This window comes from Salmo salar, chromosome ssa13 (genome assembly GCF_905237065.1).
Source record: "Salmo salar chromosome ssa13, Ssal_v3.1, whole genome shotgun sequence".
Lineage (NCBI taxonomy): Eukaryota > Metazoa > Chordata > Actinopteri > Salmoniformes > Salmonidae > Salmo > Salmo salar.
In genome coordinates, this window is record NC_059454.1 from 86,389,446 (window position 1) to 86,413,355 (window position 23,910).

Here is a 23,910-nt window from a genome sequence, read left to right on the forward strand (position 1 = left end):
ATTGTTAGAGAAATGACTTGTGTCATGCACAAAGTAGATGTCCTAACCGACTTGCCAAAACTATAGTTTGTTAACAAGAAATGTGTGGAGTGGTTGAAAAACAAGTTTTAATGACTCCAACCTAAGTGTATGTAAACTTCCGACTTCAACTGTACATATAAGATGAGTATGCGAGATATGTAAACATTATTAAAGTGGCATTATTAAAGTGACTAGTGTTCCATTAATTAAAGTGGGCAATGATATCAAGTCTGTAGGTAGGCAGCCACCTCTCTGTGCTAGTGGTGGCTGTTTAATAATCTGATGGCCTTGAGATAGAAGCTGTTTTTCAATCTCTCTGTCCCAGCTTTGATGCAGCTGTACTGACCTTGCCTTCTGGAAAAGGTAGTGGCTCGGGTGGCTATTGTCCTTGATGATCTTTTTTGTCTTGCTGTGACAACGGGTGTTGTAGGTGTCCTGGAGGGCAAGTAGTTTGCCCCCGGTGATGCATTGTGCAGACCACACCACCCTCTGGAGAGCCCTGCGGTTGTGGACGGTGCAGTTGCCGTACCAGGCGGTGATACAGTCTGACAGGATGCCCTCAATTGTGCACCTGTAAAAGTTAGTGAGGGTTTTTGATGACAAGCCACATTTTTTCAGCCTCCTGAGGTTGAAGAGGCAGTGTTGCGCCTTCTTCACCACACTATCTGTGTGGGTGGACCATTTCAGTTTGTCGGTGATATGTACACAGAGGATCTTAAGACTTTCCACCTTCTCCACTGCTGTCCCGTCGATGTGGATAGTGGGGGTGCTCCCTTTACTGTTTCCTGAAGTCCACGATCATCTCCTTTGTTTTGTTGACGTTGAGTGAGAGGTTATTTTCCTGGCATCACACTCCCAGAGCCCTCACCTCCTCCCCGTAGGATGTCTCTTCGTTGTTGATAATCAAGCCTACTACTGTTGTGTTGTCTGCAAACTTGATGATTGTGTTGGAGACGTGCTTGGCCACGCAGTCATGGGTGAACAGGGAGTACAGGAGGGTGCTGAGCACACACCCTTGTGGGGCCCCCGTGTTGAGGATCAGCGAAGTGGAGGTGTTGTTTCCTACCCTCACCATCTGGGGGTGGCCCGTCAGGAAGTCCAGGACCCAATTGCGCAGGGCGGGGTTCAAACCCAGGGCCTCAAGCTTAATGATGAGCTTGGAGGGTACTTTGGTGTTTAATTCTGAGCTATAATCAATTAACATTATTCTTTCATAGGTATTCCTCTTGTCCAGATGGGATAGGGCAGTGTGCAGTGTGATGGCGATTGCATTGTCTGTGGACCTATTGGGGCGGTAAGCAAATTGAAGTGGGTCTAGGGTGACAGGTAAGGTTGAGATGATATGAGCTCAAGGCACTTCATGATGACAGAAGTGAGTGCTACTGGGCGATAGTCATTTAGTTCAGTTGTCTTTGCATTCTTTGGTACAGGAACAATGGTGGCCATCTTAAAACGTGGGGACAGCAGACTGGGATAGGGAAAGATTGAACATGTCCATAAACACACCAGCCAGCTGCTCTGCGCATGCTCTGAGGATGCGGCTAGGGACGCCATCTGGCAAGGGTTAACACGTTTAAATGTCTTAATCATGTCGGCCACGGAGAAGGAGAGCCCACAGTCCTTGGTAGCGTGCCGCGTTGGTGGCACTGTGTTATCCTCAAAGAACATGTTTAGCTTGTCCGGAAGCAAGATGTCAGTGTCCGCGACGTGGCTGGTTTTCCTTTTGTAATCCTTGATTGTCTGTAGACCCTGCAACACATGTCTCGTGTCTGAGCCATTAAATTGCAACTCCACTTTGTCTCTATACTGACCTTTCGACTGTTTGATTGCCTTGCGGAGGGAATGACTACTCAGTTTGTATTCTGCTATATTCCCAGTCATCTTGCCATGGTTAAATGCGGTGGTTCGCACTTTCACTTTTCTGTGAATGCTGCCGTCTATCCATGGTTTATGGTTAGGGTAGGTTTAACATCTCTTATACACTTCCTGATAAACTCAGTCACCATCTCAGTGTATTCGTCAATATTATTCTCGGAAGCGACCCGGAACATATCCCAGTCCGCGTCATCAAAACAAAGCGTGGATTTCGATTGGTCAGACAAATGTTGTATAGTCCTTAGCAAGGGTACTTCCTGTTTGAGTTTCTGCCTATATTAAGGGAGGAGCAAAATGGAGTCATGTTCAGATTTGACGAAAGGAGGGAGGGAGAGGGCCTTGTACGCCTTGTATGGAAGTTGGAGCAGTGGCGACCCGTCATTCAGGGCAGGTGGGGCAGAGCCTATTTCGAGCACCCCCAATTTGAGCAAAAAATCTAATAAATAAAAAAAGTATTTTTTGGTGGGGTGGGCTTGCCTATTTTGCATGTTATTTTGGCATTAATACGTCTCACATATCAGTTTGCAAACAATGTAAAAAAAGATATACTGCTCAAAAAAATGAAGGGAACTACTTAAACAACACATCCTAGATCTAAATGAAAGAAATAATCTTATTAAATATTTTTTCTTTACATAGCTCCAAAAAATAAAGGGAACACTTAAACAACACAATGTAACTCCAAGTCAATCACACTTCTGTGAAATCAAACTGTCCACTTAGGAAGCAACACTGATTGACAATAAATTTCACATGCTGTTGTGCAAATGGAATAGACAACAGGTGGAAATTATAGGAAATTAGCAAGACACCCCCAATAAAGGAGTGGTTCTGCAGGTGGGGACCACAGACCACTTCTCAGTTCCTATGCTTCCTGGCTGATGTTTTGGTCACTTTTGAATGCTGGCGGTGCTTTCACTCTAGTGGTAGCATGAGACGGAGTCTACAACCCACACAAGTGGCTCAGGTAGTGCAGCTCATCCAGGATGGTGAATCAATGCGAGCTGTGGCAAGAAGGTTTTCTGTGTCTGTCAGCGTAGTGTCCAGAGCATGGAGGCGCTACCAGGAGACAGGCTAGTACATCAGGAGACGTGGAGGAGGCCGTAGGAGGGCAACAACCCAGCAGCAGGACCGCTACCTCCGCCTTTGTGCAAGGAGGAGCAGGAGAAGCACTTCCAGAGCCCTGCAAAATGACCTTCAGCGGGCCACAAATGTGCATGTTTCTGCTCAAACGGTCAGAAACAGACTCCATGAGGGTGGTATGAGGGCCCGACGTCCACAGGTGGGGGTTGTGCTTACAGCCCAACACCGTGCAGGACGTTTGGCATTTGCCAGAGAACACCAAGATTGGCAAATTCGCCACTGGCGCCCTGTGCTCTTCACAGATGAAAGCAGGTTCACACTGAGCACGTGACAGACGTGACAGAGTCTGGAGACGCCGTGGAGAACGTTCTGCTGCCTGCAACATCCTCCAGCATGACCGGTTTGGCGGTGGGTCAGTCATGGTGTGGGGTGGCATTTCTTTGGGGGGCCGCATAGCCCTCCATGTGCCCGCCAGAGGTAGCCTGACTGCCATTAGGTACCGAGATGAGATCCTCAGACCCCTTGTGAGACCATATGCTGGTGGGTTCCTCCTAATGCAAGACAATGCTAGACCTCATGGGGCTGGAGAGTGTCAGCAGTTCCTGCCAGAGGAAGGCACTGATGCTATGGACTGGCCCGCTCGTTCCCCAGACCTGAATCCAATTGAGCACATCTGGGACATCATGTCTCGCTCCATCCACCAACGCCACATTGCACCACAGACTGTCCAGGAGTTGGCGGATGCATTAGTCCAGGTCTGGGAGGAGATCCCTCAGGAGACCATCCGCCACCTCATCAGGAGCATGCCCAGGCATTGTAGGGAGGTCATACAGGCACGTGGAGGCCACACACACTACTGAGCCTCATTTTGACTTGTTTTAATGACATTACATCAAAGTTGGATCAGCCTATAGTGTGGTTTTCCACTTTATTTTTGAGTGTGACTCCAAATCCAGACCTCCATGGGTTGATAAATTGGATTTCCATTGATTATTTTTATGTGATTTTGTTGTCAGCACATTCAACTATGTAAAGAAAAAGTATTTAATAAGATTATTTCTTTCATTCAGATCTAGGATGTGTTGTTTAAGTGTTCCCTTTATTTTTTTGAGCAGTATATTTTGAGTGTCAAAGACTCCAGTGGTCATACATAATTCATAGATTCAACAAACATCTATTATTATTCTATGTTTCATTATTCCTGGTTGATACTACTGGTTATGATTGCAGACAGAGCACAGAGAATGGGATGGTGCAATATTGAATTAGTCATAAGGTGCATGCATGGGGATGCCCGTGCTGTATATACTGTACACCTAGCAGACTGAAACTTCACTTTTGTAGGCATAATACAGCTAGTGCTATCTAGACTTGCGCTGGCAAACAAATCCATTACATTAGCTACCTACATGTGAAGTAAACTCATCCGAGTAATAGAGAATGGAGACTTTTAACTTGAAAACGTGCAGGATACCTCTTTCCAGTTATGCTTGTTCTCGTAGCACTCCTCACAGGCCGTTTGGTATACATTTTTTGTGTGTGTGTGAGCTGAAACTGCCAAAAACTTTGAAAGGGAGTATTGTACATCAGAATTGTAACACAACATTTGTTCAAGCCTAAAATGTTAGTCCGTAATCGTAACACGGTGTTTGTATGTTCACAGATGAAATGTCACATTTACGTTTCATGTTTCACTCATGGATTTTCTTAAGATCCTAACAATTTACTTATGGATTTTCTTACGATCCTAACCGCACGTACGTGCAACCTTTTGGATGGTATCTAGCTCCATAGCCCCGCCCCTGTCACTCAACAGGCAGGCACCACACAGACAGTTCCTTCATGGTATGCATGTTTCTCTCAGCATGCACTCAACAGATTCTTCCAAAACAACGATACTGCTTTCCACGTTGCTTCTAAATATGAATCCACATGTTTTCGCTATTGTAATATTAGTTTGTCTATCTTGCTTTTTGCAAAAAGCGAGTTAGTGTAAGGAACCTGGCATATACCTGAAGCTAATCGCCACCTGGCTGGGTAAATGCCCTTAAGCTAAATGCACTATTTTTGTATTTATTTGATTTAACCTTTATTTAACTAGGCAAGTCAGTTAAGAACAAATTCTTACTTACAATGACAGCCTACCCCAGCCAAACCCTAACCCAGACAACGCTGGGCCAATTGTGCGTCGCCCTAACCAATCACAGCTGGTTGTGATACAGCCTGTAATCGAGCCAGGGTCTGTATTGATGCCTCTAATGCACTGCATCCCAGTGCTAGACCGCTGTGCCACTTGGGAGCCACTAGCTAGGGCAACGCAAACGCTAGCTCTAATACAGGTTTCTAGCTCTATTACCGGTTGCTATTCGTCTGGGCATGGACTCTACAAGGTGTTGAAAGTGTTCCACAGGGATGCTAGCTCATGTTGACTTCAATGCTTCCCAAAGTTGTGTCAAGTTGTCTGGATGTCCTTTGGGTGGTGGACCATTCTTAATACACATGGGAAACTGTTGAAAGTGAAAAACAGCAGCATTGCACTGCTTAACACGAACAGGTGTGCTTGGCAACTACTACCATACCCCATTCAAAGGCACTTCAAACTTTTGTCTTGCCCATTCACCCTTTGAATGGCACACATACACAATCCCCTTCGCCTACACTGATTGAAGTGGATTTAACAAATTACATCAATAACATAACTTTCACCTGGATTCACCTGGTCAGTCTAGGTCATGGAAAGAGCAGCTGTTCATAATGTTTTGTACACAGTGTACACTCAACAAAAATATAAACACAACAATTTCAATGATTTTACTGAGTTACAGTTCATATAATGAATCAGTCAATTGAAATAAATAAATTAGGTCTTAATCTTTGGATTTCACATGACTGGGCAGGGGCGCAGCCATTGGATGACATATGCCCACCCCATTGGGAGCCAGGCCCACCTACTGGGGAGCCAGGCCCAACCAATTAGAATTTGTTTTTCTCCACAGAAGGGCTTTATTACAGACAGAAATACTCCTCAGTTTGATCAGCTCTCCAGGTGGCTAGCCTCAGACGATCCTGCAGGTGAAGAAGCCGGATGTTGAGGTCCTGTGCTGGCGTGGTTACACATGCTCTGCGGTTGTGAGGCCGGTTGGACGTAATGCCAAGTTCTCTAAAAAGACGTTGGAGGCAGCTTATGGTAGAGAAATTAATATTACATTCTTTGGCAATAGCTTTGGTAGATATTCCTGCAGTCAGCATGCCAGTGGAATGCTCCCTCAAAACTTGAGAAATCTGTGGCATTGTGTTGTGTGACAAAATTGCACATTTAGAGTGGCCTTTTATTGTCCCCAGCACAAGGGGCACCTGTGTAATGATCATGCTGTTTAATTAGCTTCTTAATATCCCACATCTGTCAGGTGGATGGATTATCTTGGCAAAGGAAAAATGCTCACTAACAGCGATGTAAACAAATTTGTGCACAAAATTTGAGAGAAATAAGCTTTTTGTGCATATGTAATGGGATCTTTTATTTCAGCTGATGGGACCAACACTTTACATGTTACGCGTATATTTTTGTTCAGTATACAGTATATTGCAAGTCAAATCACGATATTTGGTTGAAAAATCGCAATTAGATATTTTGCACATATCGCCCAAACATCCTGTTAAGTTTTAGACTCATACGAACCATCCTGATCTCACAAGCTCACATTCAGAATGTGTGACAATAGCAGGGACTTTATGTACAAAAAAAGTCAACATAATCACGAAAAAAGCTAAGTCGGGTTGGAACTCGGAAGATGTCACCCTTCTCCGTCGTCGCCATTTTGCTAGGAGTAATACATGTTTTTTCTCAAAAAGGTTGGACGCCAAACCCACCATTGTTGTGCGTGGCCAATTAGTTATATTTTCATGTCACACTCAACAAATGTAAACGCTTGGAGTTTGCTAAACCACATTGGCACTTGGATTGGAACCAGAGCTTTGGTCAGATGACATGAACATTAATTAATTGTCAACACACACCAGTGGTGGGTTTGGCGTCTAAATGAGATCGCATGAGCAGAAAATAATCCCATACCTACTATAAAATATGGTAGTGGATCTTTGATGTGAGGAGGCTATTTTGCTTCCACTGGTCCTGGGGCCCTTTTTAAGGTCAACAGCATCATGAACTTTACTCAGTAACAGGATATTTTAGCCAAAAACCTGGTTGCCTCTGCCAGGAGACTGAAACTTGGCCGCAAGTGGATCTTCCGTCAAGACAATAACCACAAACACATATCAAAATCTACAAAGAAATTGGTAATTGGCTTCAAAATCAACATTTTGTAATGGCCATCTCAGTCTCTGGACTTGAAGCCTATTAAAAACTTGTGGTTTGAATTGAAGAGGGCAGTCCATAAGAGCAGACGAAGGCTATCAAAGATCTGGAAGGATTCTGTATGAAGGAATGGTCTAAGATTTCACCCAATGTGTTATCAAACTCATAAAACATTTTAGAAAAGGCTCAGTGCCATTATCCTCGCAAGGTAATGTATTGAAAGGTATTGAAAACAGGGGTATCAATCATTTTGACCCCTACCCTTTTGAGAAAAAAAAATATTACTCGTTAAACAAAATATCTTTCTCAGAGTAATTGTATTACTATAAAATAATATAATTTCCCAATTTTTTTGAGCATACCATCTAGCTCAGTATTTGAATTATTTATTTTATAGAGACCGTTTTGCTCATCTTTATCAAGGGTGTCAATCATTTTGGACCCCACTATTGTTCTTATGTGCAGATTGCAGAACCATATGTAGAGATTAGGATTATTGTGATTATTGATGATGATGCTAATGATGATAATTAGTATTGTTATTATGATTATTATGGTCATAAACTGTAGTAGTAATAATTTGCATAGTCAGGCAGTAGTAGTAGGCCTACAGTAGTACTTGATGACAATCCATACCACTTCTTCTTTAAATATGTTGGAAAACATCATCAAATAGTGTAAAATGAACAAACATTTAAAAAATCCTGTGACCTCACATTTTCTTGGTGTGTAGTATTACCACACTCAAAACCTGTACTATTACCACATTCGAAACATAATCTAAATCTGTTTACCATGAAATATTATTTTGTAACATTACATTTCATATTTTCTTGCAAACCTTGCAAACCAGATGAATAATGTGGTATTTAATCTCTCTCCTTAAATTCCTCATCGGGTAAGGATGCCCAATGAAAGGATTGAATGAAAATTGGGGAATGAATGGGCTTGCGTTAAAGGCCCAGTGCAGTCAAAAACGTGATTTTCTTATGTTTTATATATGTTTCCACACCATGAGGTTGGAATAATTCTGTGAAAATGATGATAATCCACTTTTAGTGTAAGAGCTGTTTGAAAAGACAGCCTATAATTCCAGCCTGTTTTGGTGGGATAGAGTTTTGGCCTGCCTGGTGACATTACCAGGTGGTAAATTAGCTAATAGATCAATAAGAAAGAGAGTTCCAAACCTCTGCCAATAACAGCTAGTTTTCAGTTTTCCCCTCCCCACTCAGAACACTCACAGACTGTCATAGCAAAATACTTATTTGAGAAATTGCTCTTTGCTAAGAAGCAATAAAAAAAAATATATATATATTAAAAACAATCACAGTAAGGCACTTAATAATTGTTACCCAGAAAATATTTTATATTGAGATAAAAACGGCTGCATTGGACCTTTAATGGGAATGTGAGAGGAGATGTGGAACCACAGGGGCGACCAATAGCGCAGGCGCTCCACCCCCTTCAATTAAATAATCTGAAGGTTTTCTGTGCTAAACCGAAGATGGCGACAGACTAAACTAGACTGTCAAGAGGAAGGAGGAGATGAGAGGCAAATGTCGCTTTTTGCACTAAAAACGGAAGAAAAAATAAGACTTGTCATGTTTGAGAATGGCAGATATAGAGTAAAGATTTCGTTTTTGTACGTGCTATGCGTTTCTTGTGTGATGCTGCACCGGTGCTGGGGGTGTCGGTAGGATTTCACAACATGTTACAATTTTGGGTGTATAGGGAATATTATGCCGGACGTTATCTATTTGCAATGGATTAGACGCCGGGGTTTGGAGCTGGATTGATTTCTTGACACAACAACTTGGAAAAAATGCTTCCCATCACCATGTTGCAAACGAGGTAGGTGGCATTGTTTGGGGGATATATTGCAAAGGTGAAAAAGCCATCTGAGATCGCTTTTGTCTACCCCCTAAAATATGATCAGGGGTGCTTGGATGTTTCGAAGGGAAGATGACGCCGTGTTAAAAATATGTTGTGCTCCCAAACAAAACGACAAACCCTGTGCCGATTCCGAGAGAGTACAGAAATGGCGAATGTCTTTGGCATCCCTATTATTTTTCACTGTCCTTCTCTCTAATCACCTTTGGCTGTGTGCTGGAGTTAAACTGAGGTCCAAGGATAGGAGCAACCGCAAAATCTGGATCAACGCGACTGACGGGGTCCACCCGGCTCTAAAGGAGGGGAAATGTGATATTTTTCTAAGCAATTTGACCAAATCCGCTGCTCCAGGTCCTCATTGCACTGATGCTCAAAGCCACCACACACACCTGGAGTCAGCCTGCACCACATTGTATCGGCAAAAAACTGGCTTTAGGTCCTCAACTCCAACGTTCTCGTCACAGATGTTACTTGATTATTTTAGGAATTTTAGCCTCTCTTTTTGTGATTCTTACTCCATTTCCGACTTACTGTTGGGGATGTCAAGCCCAGACAGTTTAAATTGCAGTCTTCAGAACATGGTTTTGGATTTGTTTAGCAGCGGTGGGGATGATGAGGATGTCTGCAGCATCTGTATCCAGGCATACATGAGGCTGGACCAACACGCTCAGGAAAAATATGAGGAGTTTGACTTCTTCTTTCTCAAGTATTTATCAGAGGATTATTCTGTCCGATCCCACACAGAGGACTGTAAGGTAAGATCAATTTTTGCTTCCTGTCATAGGCTACACCTGTTCTCCAGGTGTGCATGTTCCCTCATAATGGCAGTTTATTTTCAGCAGGCTACATTCTTAGAAAAAAAGGTTATTTGGCTGTCCCCATAGGACAACCCTTTTTGGTTCCAGGTAGAACTCTTGGATTCCATGTAGAACCCTTTGTGTAAAGGGTTCTACATGGAACTCAAAAGGGTTCTTCAATTCTTCAAAGGGTTCTACTATGGGGACAGCCGAAGAACCCTTTTAGGTTCTAGATAGCACCTCTTTTTTTTCTCTAAGAGTGTATGGATGGTAAAAGCTCCTAAGTCTCCATTGTCATGTGTAGGCTACACACAATAATATTTTGACAACACATTTACACACACATATTTAAGGTGACTAAATTATTACACAGATAATGTACTGTATGCCAACACAATGCCTCTTATGAATGTTTTCCATTTTGAAACAATGAATGTGCTGCATGAATAATGTGACTATTCACACTGAGTTGATGAATAGGCTAGTATGCGTTCAGAATAAGTGGTTCATGGTTGCATAAGACTCCCACAAAGATCTACCTATAGCAGATGTTTCCTTGTGCTTCTATAACAAAAAACATGTTAATAGTGTTTTGTTTTTCATGCCACTTCTCAGCTCTGGCGTCTTGCCACCTGTGTTGAGCTCTGATGTCACCCCTCTGTGCCCTCTCCGGGTTGCCAGAGTGGTCTGGCAGAGCCTTTGATGTTCCACTACCTTGCAACACAGGGCTGTCTGTGGTGAGGGCTATTTATGAGTCATTACAGACCACAGGGCTGTCTGTGGTGAGGGCTATTTATGAGTCATTACAGACCACAGGGCTGTCTGTGGTGAGGGCTATTTATGAGTCATTACAGACCACAGGGCTGTCTGTGGTGAGGGGTATTTATGAGTCATTACGGACCACAGTCAGACTCTTTGACCTGGTTGGTATTGATAGGGACATGATAGCCTACACTGTTATTTAAAAAAAAAAAATGAACAAAAAAAATCCAAAATCCTATTAATATATGGTAGGTCTGGCAGCACTGGTGCCAGAAATAGACTGTAAAACTACAGACTAAAAATGTACATAAATAATCTGTATAAATACAGTGATTACTTTCCATTAAATAAAGTATATTACTGCAATTTTACGACATTAACTCCTATTTTTACCTGTAATCCTTTTTTTGCTGGCATTGGTTGTGAAAATAAAGAATTGGCCAGCTAAAAAGCATAAAGAACTCCTTAATTGATGACAAAATAGTTAGAACACAGATTATAATCATAAATTGAGAGCAGTTTTTTGTAATTTTAATTTATCAGTTGTGAAAATAGAGAATTAGACAGCTTAAACCCTGAGTTGATGCCAAAATTATAGCTAGAACACAGAATTGTCATATTACTTAAACCTACTCTTGATCTAACTGGCATCAGTTGTGAAAATGGAGTATTGGTCAGCTAAAAAACAGACAACTCCTTAATTGATTACAAAAACCTTACTCTCAATGTAACTATTACTGGTTGTGAAAACAAAGAATTCTCCAGCAAAAAAACAATTAGACATTACACAGGTATTTCCTTATATTTATTACGTATATTAAGTTATTCAATACACGTTCAAACCTTAACCTGTGTGTGTGTGTGCAGTGGCATGGTAAAGGGGTAGAAAGGGAAGGGTGTGTTAAGAGGGGTATCAGGTAATCTCAGTGTACAAACATTTCTAGAACTATACACTTGATAGTTAGTGTCAAACAGGAAATTCAATGAAAGCTTTTTTTTTTTAAATCAAACTTTACATATACTGTGTCAAACATTCACTTAAAAGCAACTTACAACATGCTAATGTAAAAACATTCAGTTCTAACATTTGTCAAGTGTTTTTTTTCTTTCTTCTTCCTGTTTCTTCACTGCTGCAGTCGGTGGATTTAAGTGCCTGTATGTACGCGTGCAAGGCTACTCCCTCCATAGTCTGCAATGTTTGAGTTCAGAGAAATAACTTTTGGATTGATTGCATGCCGCTTTGAGTTCTTCTCCACTTTGGACCCCTTATCTGGGTTGATCTTGAATAGGCACCTGCGTTTGGATGAAGTAACAAATGCCATTCTATACTAGTGTGTCCGCCATTTTTAAATCACTAGGAGTGGTCCTCTACCCCTTCAGATACAATAATTAGATTTGTTGACTAACATGGATTTTTGCAGGTACATTTGTGTCTAATTTAAAGGGGCTACATGTAGGATGTTTGCAAAGTAATATTAGAAAATGTCTGATACAGTTAAGGTAACAGTGGAACAATAATGTTTCACTATGTTTTTTTCACCAGAAAGTATATTGGGTGCATAGAAAGTGTATCCTGAAATGCTACATTTCTGTTGGCCAACAAGAGACTTGTGTGGTTTTGTTTTGAAATTGAAAGTTGTAGTTAACAGTAAGGCATCCTAGATGACAACACCAGACTAGAGTTAGTTATAACGTCTGCAAAGAAAGTAATGTCTATTGCAATAGGTGCACAATATAATGTTACACGCCACTTTCCCAAGTGCTACAAAGAAATCCTGGGAGAACTATACAGTCAGTCACTTTAAATGAAATTGTAGTGGGTAATAAGGGATGAATTCATACCTCTGCAGGAACTCCAATGTTGCTGCCAGATCAGAGGGGTAATATATGTTAAAGCGATAATATGCCACAAACATCATTACCAGGGCATCGTTGAAGGCAAGAATGCCATTCAGGACGATCTGTTCCACAGAAACCATTAAGTTTCCAGCAGTCAGAACTCCCTATGGTAATAACAGACAAGGGGTGAAATGTTTTACCACTATCTTCCATTCACTCTTCCTCACTTTACCCATCTTTCTCATTATCTCCTGCAACCTCACCCACTTCATCTCCCTCTTTTTTTGTTCCTGCTCCATCCCTCTCCCTCAAACTCTCATTCTATCTACCTCACACACATCCACACAGGTCTGACACATTGTTACCCAAGCAAAAAAAGCTGTATACTTGTATTATTTTGGAACCACTTAAGTTGTACATTAGAACACTATATAGTAATAAGTAGTGATGGGAAGAGTTAAAAAAAAAAAAAAAAAAAAGCTCTGATGTTCAGTTTTCAAAGAGCTACCAATTCAATGCAGTAAGCTTGTTGTCAAAGTTATAACACCACGTGCCTAATGATGTTTGACGCTTCGGACCTCACAACACACCCTGACAGGAGTCGGACTCCTCTCCTCCTATTCATAAGTATAGCTTCTGTTAACTCTCCTTTTTGTTCCTTAGTGCATATTGGTTTACTGTTTATTTTATTTCCCTTAATGGTCAGAGAAGTTGACTTGTTTATTTAATTTAAAACACTTTAAATTGCCCTTGTTTCTTTTTGTCTCGTTCCTTTTCCACTTGTCCTGCTTTATTGTTATGCAGGACCGGTCACACAACTTTTAATACAAGATTACAAATACCATTTCGGTATACTTAATAAGCTACTAGTTTAAATTAGGAATATATTTTAAGTGTATTAAAATCCTATTTCCAATCCTGTATTATAAGTATACTAAAATATAAAATGATTACTTTTAATACTATTCAGTGTACTAAAGTAAAACTTGTGGTTCCAAAATAATACACTTTAGGAAAACTGCTGATTTAACTTGGGTATGTGAAGTGAAAACACAAATGTCTTGCCACAAACAACAATGCATGGTGTGCTTGGCAGCTTTGCACAGTCAATTTCCGATGGAAGGCAAGTTTCGTCAACGTTGAGGAACACCTTGTTCTCTTCTTCATTGAATAAGTTAAGTAGCAGCAAAACAGACCCAGGTAGGTTGGCTTCTCTTTGACTGTTTCTATACCTGACAGTGTCTTGGCAATCTTGTTCCTCCACTCACGAGGGAGAGATTTGAAGTAGGACACAATTCTCCCACATTTGCTCGCCATGGCTTTCTCATGCTCTTGAGTTCAACACCAGTAAGTTCTCTAAAATGATTCTTAATGCCAGGGGTCTAGTGTAGATATGGCCATTCTTTGGCAATGTCAGAGGTCTCATACCACAAATGATGTCTTTCCTCTGGGAGTAGAAGGTTGCTGCCATTTTTCTTTTCAATACTTGTCTTTGCTTCTGTTTTTGTACATCTTCTTGTGTGTGTGTGTGTGTTTCATTGGCTGGTAGACGTCCTGGTCGCCAGTTGATACAGCTGTAAGAATCCAGGCATATCCTCTTGGATGGTGGCTCCTCAGACTCCTCGGGGGGGGGTGTGTTCCCTCTCCAAGTTATCAACTTGGCTCTGCAGCTGCTTAGTGAGGGAGTTGTGTCCACTACCAACAATTTCACCTTCATTAACATCTTGGAATGCCTTAGGATAAGTCGGCACCATCTTCCTGGCTACTTCACTCAAAATGCTTCTTTCCTGGCATTGGACAAACTGTAAGGATTCATCTACAATCAGGTGATTGACTTCGTCTCTCCCTTCCAGTTGGACCCTCCTTGTTCTCCAGCTTTCTTGTAACCTCAGACGGCATTCGATTCCAAGGAATTACAAAACTGAAGTGCCAGTTATTGTCCACTGCTGTCCGTCTACTGGGGCTGGATCATGCGGTTGAACTAGCCAGTGGTGAGCTTGTGCTTTCAGTATCTACACAGTGAAGGTGCACAAACACATTTGGGGTTCTCTTAACTCCACATTTTACTCCCTGACACCACATACATTATCATCACCGAGTTTCTAATCCAAACTTAACTCCCATTATAACATATACATCTTATCAATTGTCTGCTTTTTAAATGATGATTATGACAACTTTTTATAAAAGCAATATAACTACATTTGACACACCATGAATAGGAGGGCTACACTAGGCTTAATCAGAGTTTGAGAAACTGAGCCTAAACTGTTGTAATGTCTGTGTAGATTGAAATCATTGGTAGTATAGCTCAAAGCTTTCCAAAAGTTATGATTTGAATTAGACATATTACTTGACTTGACCCCCACCTTAAATACTTTCTTGTCAATCATATCGTCATACATAGAGCCCATTTTAAGTTTTGGGTGTATATGCACTTTTTTAAACAGTAAATGTATAACCTGTTTAGCATTTTCTTATATACAGCAAAGGAACAATCCTTGCTGCGGGGTGTTTGGGGGCTACCAGACACACTTCTGGTGTTGGCTCATTCCTTTCAGTACTATCCTTTTCACCTTGGATAAAAATAAGAGGTTGGGAATCAGGCCGTGTTCCATGTTCTAATTTTCTCACCATGCTTAACACATTTTACATAGTGACAATACCATGCTTTAATGCCCGTTATCATGAGTTTTTTTTTAAAGTAACAAACTGATACTTACATGTAGCGTTCACTTGGGCTATCTGCTTCCTTGCTTCTACTGGCCTCAGGACATGGAGAAGATCTGCCTCCGGGACATACTTCATGTCTTCCAGCTCTTCCACACCCAATGTATTAAGAGAATCCAGCACTGCCTGATGTCACACATCAATAAGATCTACACCGAACAGACTTTCAGCATCATCATGAGAACTCACTGAATGAACCGAAATAATTGGACACATGCGCAGCTGCAGCATACCTATGCTGCCTTGAAATGTGGGAGGTAAAAGAGGATCTTAATGTAAAGGCTTTGCCACAGTCTCTGAATGGGCATTTGACCTTTTCTCTTTTTGAAACATGTGACCTTAGAAGATCCTTCAGCTCAAGGCATTGTTTCTGACAATGACGAGTTTCACATGTAAACGGCCCTTGCATCTTGTCACATTGTGATACAGCAGACTATGATGATGACGACGCATATGACTTTTAAAAGGATTATGTTTTGTAAACTGACATTTGCAGCTAACCATGCAGCATACATATTGGCCACTTGCTTTATGTCGGTGTAATGACAACCACAAGCTCGTAACGTTTTAACTGTAAGGCCACAGGAACGACGTGCCTATTTGGGAAGACCTGACATGTTCCCAATTTCTCTATATTTAACTTAACAAAGAAAAAAAAAGTAGTTTGTAGATTTTAATCTAGGTTCCAATTAACTACTGACGTGTATATTTCTGATTTGCTTGATTACAATGACAATGGACTTCAAAAGGGGACAACAGGGATTATTTCTTTGTACTTCCATGCTAAGCTACTCAGTTTGCTAAACTAGCTATGAATATTACTTCAGTTTGAGGATTGCAGGGAATTTCCTCAATTCCAATTCAAGAAACTGTTACAGGAGAAAGAGAAACATATGTTATCAGGTGGAATTGGCTTACAGCAAACTACCTAGCTGGCAAGATTAGCGCGCGCTAGCTAGGTTATGAAATGCAGCTAGCAAAATAGCTGAATGTCAATGCATCAATATTCATAATTAAAACTTTAACGATCAACATGTTACAAAAAAGTTGTATTTTAGCTGGCTTGCTGCCAGCTAGCCAAGGTCTGGTTGGTAGCTAGCGCCTCGGGTAGTATTAGCTAGCTATCTTGCTAACGTGTGAGCAGCCAACTACATACTCCACAATATTAGCTAGCAAATACAACACAAAGTTAATGAGCTGCACATCTAGCAATTTCGTCAACTATTTAAACTTTGTTAAACAATTAAGCAAACGTTTGGTGGTAGTGCTTGCCTTGGGATGATGGATATCCGCTCTCCTAGCAATGCATGTGCCAAGCTGCTGTGTTCAATTGGCACCAGTTGTGTGAGCGGGCGTTTGAATGATGCCTCCAACGTGTTTCTGATTCATTGTCAAATGGAAAAATGCGACGTGAAATATTGACTATTCTTTGATTACACTAACCTTTTTAATAGTTCTGAAGAGTGATGTAGAGGATGGTGACTTTGAAATAGAGGAGGAAGTGTCTGATATGGAAGAGAATGTTGGATCATAGTGAATGATCATAATGAATCATACTCAGATGAGGGCAAAATTGCATGATATTAATGTAAAAAAATTACAATATCGCATGGTCTTCTACCTGGGAGTCAAGGTAGAATGCAGTCTACCTACATTACATAAAAACATGTAAGCACAATCTCACACTGGTAAAAGTAGGCAACTCTGTATGGTCACTTTGATATCAATAAACCTTAAATACTTAACGTAAATAGTTAGCTAGCTGGGTAGATTCGTACTGAAGCATAAATGCAATACAACCGTATGCCTACTGGCTAAGTAGCTAGGAAGCAGTTGACAATCTAGCTAGCTACTGGTTAAAGGGGCCACAGAAGGACAAATGGGAAAGGTGGTGTTGAAACTGGTCAGAACCAGGCTGCCATAGGCTAAATCAAAACTTTGATTATGATTTTCCAGTCTCCTGTGCCCACACAAAACCTAGCTAACTAAAGCAGTTGAGTTTAGCAAAAGTCTTGGCTATATGAATGCAAACCAACTCATGTAAGTATATTGTAATTTCTTTGCTTCTTAGTCTACCTTGCTAACTAGCGGTTTACTAGTTAGCCTACCTAGTCTCAAAACCACTAGGTAGATGCGCCCCTCAAGTGTCCCACAAATCCTAGCTAGCTATTCAAAGCAGTTATGAGGACATAATCTACCTCATTGTGAATGTCAGTAGGAATGCAAACCAGCTAGCTGGATCAAGGTAAAAGCAGGATGGAACTGAGACTACTGTACATATTCACAGCTCTTTTTTTGTGAACAGTCAGTATCTGGTAAATGATATGCATTCACTTTCATTGAGGTATTGTAAATACTCATCATTTTACAGTTAATGTTTAATGTAGTGATCAATATCAGTTCAATCAGATGACAGCATTCTTTTTACATTCTCTTGCATAGTTTTATATACATCAAATCTTTTTTTTACTATAATTCTGCATTTAGAATGTAAAACCTATTGTAAATATCCATAAACAATGGTAAATGTAGTTCTTTATATTACTGTATTTCTACAGATTATTGTTGTGAAAAGGGAATGCATGTCTGTAAAAATATAGGAAGTTTAATGTATTTCGCATTTACTGACATTTCATATTATTCTACACGACGAGAGTTTAATAAGTTTATCCCTGTAATTTCACAGTATTCTACCATTATTCATAAATATAGAAAAAAACGTAGAAATTAACAGTTAAGTATTGTAAAAAAATATATATATATATTATTTATTTGTTTATTATTTTACAGTGTAGGTGCTGCCCAGGACTCTAATGAGCGTTGCAGCAACCAGGTCTTTCTTAGGCTTTGAAACTACTGTTTCAGGGTGGCACAAGTGGAGAGAGGTGGGACACTGCACTGTATTGACAGCTGTAGGTTTAAGAACAGCCCTCTTGATCAGAAAGAGTGCTTCCAGCAAACAGAGGATGTACGCCACATAGAGCAAAGGTAATGTTTTCTGATGGTTGTCATAATGTTCTGACCTAATGGCATGAATGTTCTAAAAACGGGGAAGCCCTGCATTCCATGCAGGAAAAACACAAGCAAGAAGGCCACAGGAGCACATCAACCTTTTCTTGCTGGCTATCAAGCCATCCAACACCTTGCAAAGTAACAACTTCATGTAATGTAATCTTGTTATCAAATTAAGTTATCCTAAGTACACTTAATCTCAATTTAATTACAACCTCAATCTTGATGAATTGAACATGTGAAATTGACCCCACACATACACTTAATGTGTTTAGGCCACAGGGGTTGAAGCTACCTCTTCCTAAGGCTCCTAATTGGTTACCAGGTGCTGCATAACTGCTCAGAGGTCAGCCTTAGTGACTGTCTCAGGCATGACATACTTCTCAGTTTACATATTTTTTTATTTAACTAGGCAAGTCAGTTAAGAACAAATTCTTATTTTTCACATGACTCAGACTCATGGTTTCACATGTGTTTTTGTAACTACCAGGATTAGAAGCCGGGGTTACGACAGCAGAAGCCAGTGTCTTGACCATTCAACCAAGAGGGCCAACGCAAATGTTGATGTCGCTACCTCATTACGTGACCATGCGCAACCATGACCGACTCGCTTTTTCACATTTTAAGGTCAACTAGGGCTGTCAAACTACTAAAAAAAGAGTTAATAGCAGGATTTGCTGTGATTAATCATGATTAATTGCAAATTCATAATTTGTTCAAATTGAGCTGTAATTTAAGATTATTTTTTTTTTATACAAAAGCATTACAAAACTATTGAAGTATAGATTTTGTCCAAAGTAACAGTAAAACAAATCTGTTTTTAAATTGATGAACACACTTTCTTTAACCTCAAAGTAAACTTGTTTTGACACAGCATTGTTGTTTTATAGCAGTATAGATTTTGTATTTAGGATATTTTCAGTGTATTTTGAATGCTTTCAGACAATGCAACAATTTTTTTTTGTAAATGTTAATTTATCTGACAGTGCTATTTTAACATGTTAAATAAGGACACAGAGCTCTAGCTTCTCTGTTCTTTTCACTGGGCTTCTTCCAACGGTCAATGAACAATGTATGAAGAAGAGAGGTGTGCGCCTGCAGCAGTAACACTGAATGGAAGGCTAGGAAATAAGAAATCATCACTTTTATCGCACTTTAATTATTATACTCAGGTAGTCTTACTTTTCTTTTAAAGAATAGCGTTACAGAATTTGCAATTCCATATGGGGAAACATTACTATTGCAACATCTCACATGAAAAAATACTACAGTTTACTATAGAATAGTACAGTACTAATTCTCTAGAATACTATACTACACACTGTGTAGTATTCCTTGATCATGTGTAGCACTTTATATAGAATACTACAGTAGTATCTGCAAAAAAGTACAGTCCACACAAATTCTACACTTTAACTATAGTAAATAATACAGTATTTAATTTGCATGTACCCTGCCCATATCCTAATTTGTGCCACCCGTAAGTGAGAAACCTACAAGCAAGTATAGACCATATATTGGGTTCCCTACAGTTTATATAAAAGAGCAGATCTATCTGTTCAGACCCCAGTCCTACCTACCAACAGGTTATGGAAAATGAGCTCTTTTAGTATTTCTCCATTTAGGTTTCCTCAAGGAGAAAGCCTGCAAATCTATGTTAAAAATATATAATAAAACAAAAACACTATAGTAAATACTACAGTCCACAAAAACATGAATTACTATAGTGTGTGTATATACTACAGTTATATTACTACAATATTTATACCCTAGTTAACTGTAAATTCTACAGTATCCACTTTAGTCCGCAAAACACTTCAGAGAGTGTCCATCGTTGCATCACCGACTGGTATGGCAACTGCGCTGCATTTGACCGTAAGGCGCTACAGAGGGTACTGAGTACGGCCCAGTACATCACTGGTGCCAAGCTTCCTGACATCCAGGACATATATCACACACACTATGCGGTGTCAGAGGAAGGCCCAAAAAAATTGTCAGACTCCAGTCACCCAAGTCATACTGTTCTCTCTGCTACCGCACGGCAAGCGGTACCTAAGCGCCAAGTCTAGGTCCAAAAGGTTCCTTAACAGTTTCTACCCCAAAGCCAAAAGACTGAACAATTAGTCAAATGGCCACCCGGACTATTTACATAGATTCTCCCCCCCCCCCCCCCCGGTTGTTTTTACACTGCTGCTACTCACTGCTTATTATCTATGCATAGGCACTTTACCCCTACCCACATGTACAAATTACCTCGACTAACAGGTACCCACGCGCATTGAGTTGGTACCGGTACCCTCTGTATATAGCCTCGTTGTTATGTAATTTTCTTGTTACTTTCTGATTATTATTTTTTTACATAAGTTTATTTAGTAAATATTTTCTATTTCTTTGACTGCATTGTTGGTTAAGGGCTTGTAAGTGAGCATTTCACGGTACACCTGTTGTATTCGGCGCATGTAACAAATAAAGTTATGATTATTACAGTAAAGACAGCAAAAACACTACAGTGAATTCTATATTTATACTATAGTGTTTTAATGTGGGATGTTAACACCACCTTTTCACGTGAGGAGAATAACACTATTTTAACATCACGTGAACTTGCAATTCTACATGTGAACTGTCACACCCTGATCTGTTTCACTTGTCTTTGTGATTGTCTCCACCCCCCCTCCAGTTGTCACCCATCTTCCCCATTATCCCTTGGGTATTTATACCGGTGTTCTTTGTTCGTCTGTTGCCAGTTCGTCTTGTTTGTCAAGTCAACCAGCATTTTTGTTATCAGCTCCTGCTTTTCCCAGTCTCTTTTTCTCGCCCCCTGGTTTTGACCCTTGCCTGTCCTTTGCCTGCTGACCTGTGCCTTTGCCCCACCCCAGGATTATTGACCTCTGCCTACCCTGAGCCTGCCTACCGCCAGGTACTGTTGCCCCACCTCTGGTTTACTGACCCCTGCCTACCTTTACCTGTCTTTTTCCTGCTCCTGTTGGTTTATTAAACCATTGTTAATTCGACATTGTCTGCATCTGGATCTTACCTTTATACCTGATAGTATGAACTGGCCATGACTGACCCAGCAGACCCGGACCAGGTAACGCCATCTCCTCCCAAGAAGCCTCCATTGGTAGGCACAAGGAATTGCTTCGAGGTCTTAGAGGGGGTCCAAATGTTGGCTGAGTGCCATGACCGGGTGTTGGACATTCTGCTGGAGCAATTCTGGGGGGTAGCCTGCCACGGTGGTAAACCCACCGCCCCTCAGTAACTCGTCGGTTAGCAGTGCCACTCCACCTTCCCGGGAGCCACGTTGACCTCCTCCCGGAACACTTTAATGGAGAGCTGAGCACCTGTCGGGTGTTTTTAGCTCAATGTGCCCTCATTTTCGTGCTCCAGCCCTGGTCCTAACCCCCTCGGATCACTCCAAAATAGCCTACCTCATCACGATGTCTGGGAGGGCTCTCACCTGGGCTACCACCGTTTGGGAACAACAGCCGGCCATGTACGTGAGTGAGACCCCGTTCTCTGGGAGAGAAGCTGCCCGCAAGCTAATCCAGCTCTGGCAGGACGCCCGGAGGGTGGCAGACTATGCGGTGGATTTCCGCACGTTGGCAGCAGAGAGTACGTGGAACCAGGAAGCACTGTTCGAACATGTTCCTGCAAGGCATCTCGGAGGAGGTTAAGGATGAGCTTGCTGCTCGGGAGTTACCCACGAATCTTGACTTCCTCCTCGCTTTGACCATCCTCATCGATGGGTGACTGCGGGAATGACGGATGAAGAGGAAATTTGATTTCGCTTGCACGTCCCGACGGTGCAATTGCCGAGACCACCCGAGGTTTCCCGACCTTCCTCGAGAGTCATCGAAGATGGCCAAGGCACTGTTTCCCGAGCCTATGCAACTAGGCAGAGCTGGGCTGTCGCTAGCGGAACGGCAAAACAGGTTCAACACAAGGAGCTGTCTGGATTGTGGGACTTTTTGTGTCCTCTTACCCGGTAAAAGACCAGGCTCACCGGTAGGAGCGAGGACTCCGGTGGTCCATATGGAGAACTTTTCTGCTTCCCTTACTCACACCCCTTTTCATGTCGTTCTGCTGTAGGGAAACAAGTCCTAATATCTCCGGGTCCTCAATGACTCTGGGGCTGATGAGAGCTTTATGGATGCCACACTGGCTTCTGAGCTGAACAGCCCCTATCCATTCCCATGGATGTTAGCGCGCTGGACGGGCGCTCATAACACTACTCCATCAACCTACGTGTGTCAGGGAATCACAGCGAGACCGTTCAATTCCTGCTCATCAAGTTCCCCCAGATTCCCTTGGTTTTGGGATTCTCCTGGCTCCAGCGACACAATCCTCTCAACTGGTCTACGGGTGCTATCATGGGCTGGAGTTAGTTCTGCCACGCCCATTGTCTGAAGTCTGTGCAACCTGCCCGGGGATGTCTTCCTGTGGGCTCAGAAGTTGCTCCAGACCTCGCCGCCATTCACACAGAGTACCAGGACCTCTGGGAGGTGTTCAGCAAGTCCCGGGCCACTTCCCTTCCACCGCACCGCCCATATGACTGCGGGATTGACCTTCTCCCAAGCACCACGCTTCCCTGGGACGTCTGTACTCTGTCGGGACCAGAGACCAAGACTATGGCGATCTACATTGGGGACTCCCTAGCTACAGGATTTATCCATCCCTCTCCTGCTGGCGCAGGGTTCTTCTTCGCGGAGAAAAAGGACAAGACCCTGCGCCCGTGCATTGACTACCGGGGGCTCAATGACATTACTGTGAAGAACCATTATTCACTACCACTAATTTCCTCTGCCTTCGAGCCACTCCAGGGGGCCACTGTTTTCTCCAAGCTGGATCTACAAAATGTGTAACACCTGGTGTGGATACAAGAGGAGGACGAGTGGAAGACTGCCTTCAACGCGGCCACTACAAATATCTGGTCATGCCCTTTGGCCTCACCAACGCCTCTGCGGTGTTCCAGGCTCTGGTGAATGATTTCCGTGACATGTTGAACTGGTTCGTCTTTGTCTACATTGATGACATCCTAGTCTTCTCCCGCTTCCCCCAAGAACACGTGCTCCAAGGAAAAGTGTGAGTTCCATCGCTCCACCATTCCCTTTCTGGGCTACATCTCTGCTGGGAGTGTCCAGATGGATCCTGAGAAGGTGAGAGTGGTGGTGGATTGGCCTCAGCCTACGTCCAGGGTGCAGCTGCAACGCTTCCTGGGGTTCTCCAACTTTTATTGCCGCTTTATCCGTGCTACCCTGGCCTCCCCCCGTCTGCACTCACCTCTACCAAGGTTCTGTTCACGTGGTCCTCTGCTGCTGACAGGGCGTTCCGGGACCTTAAACACCGCTTCACCACTGCTCCTATCCTGGTTCATCCTGACACTTCCCGTCAGTTTGTGGTGGAGGCCGATGCTTCGGATGTCGGAGCGGTCTTGTCCCAATGTTCTGCCCTGGACCTTAAGCTGCATCCCTGCGCTGCCTTCTCCCATCGCCTCAATGCCATGGAGAGGAACTACGATGTGTGGAATCGGGAGCTTCTCGCTGTGAAGATGGCGTTGGAGGAATGGCGTCGCTGGCTAGAAGG

The 23,910-nt window shown here is 42.1% G+C and overlaps 1 protein-coding gene across 1 annotated transcript in view; it reads left to right on the forward strand.

The window, feature by feature from the left end:
* Positions 1-8,782: 8,782 nt before the first annotated feature.
* Positions 8,783-23,910, forward strand: part of nalf2 (NALCN channel auxiliary factor 2) — a 46,691-nt gene continuing 31,563 nt past the window's right edge. The window contains exon 1 of the mRNA XM_014137506.2: positions 8,783-9,939. Coding sequence (XP_013992981.1) covers positions 9,223-9,939 — 717 coding nt within the window. The 5' untranslated portion in view covers positions 8,783-9,222. The remainder of the gene's footprint in view (positions 9,940-23,910) is intronic.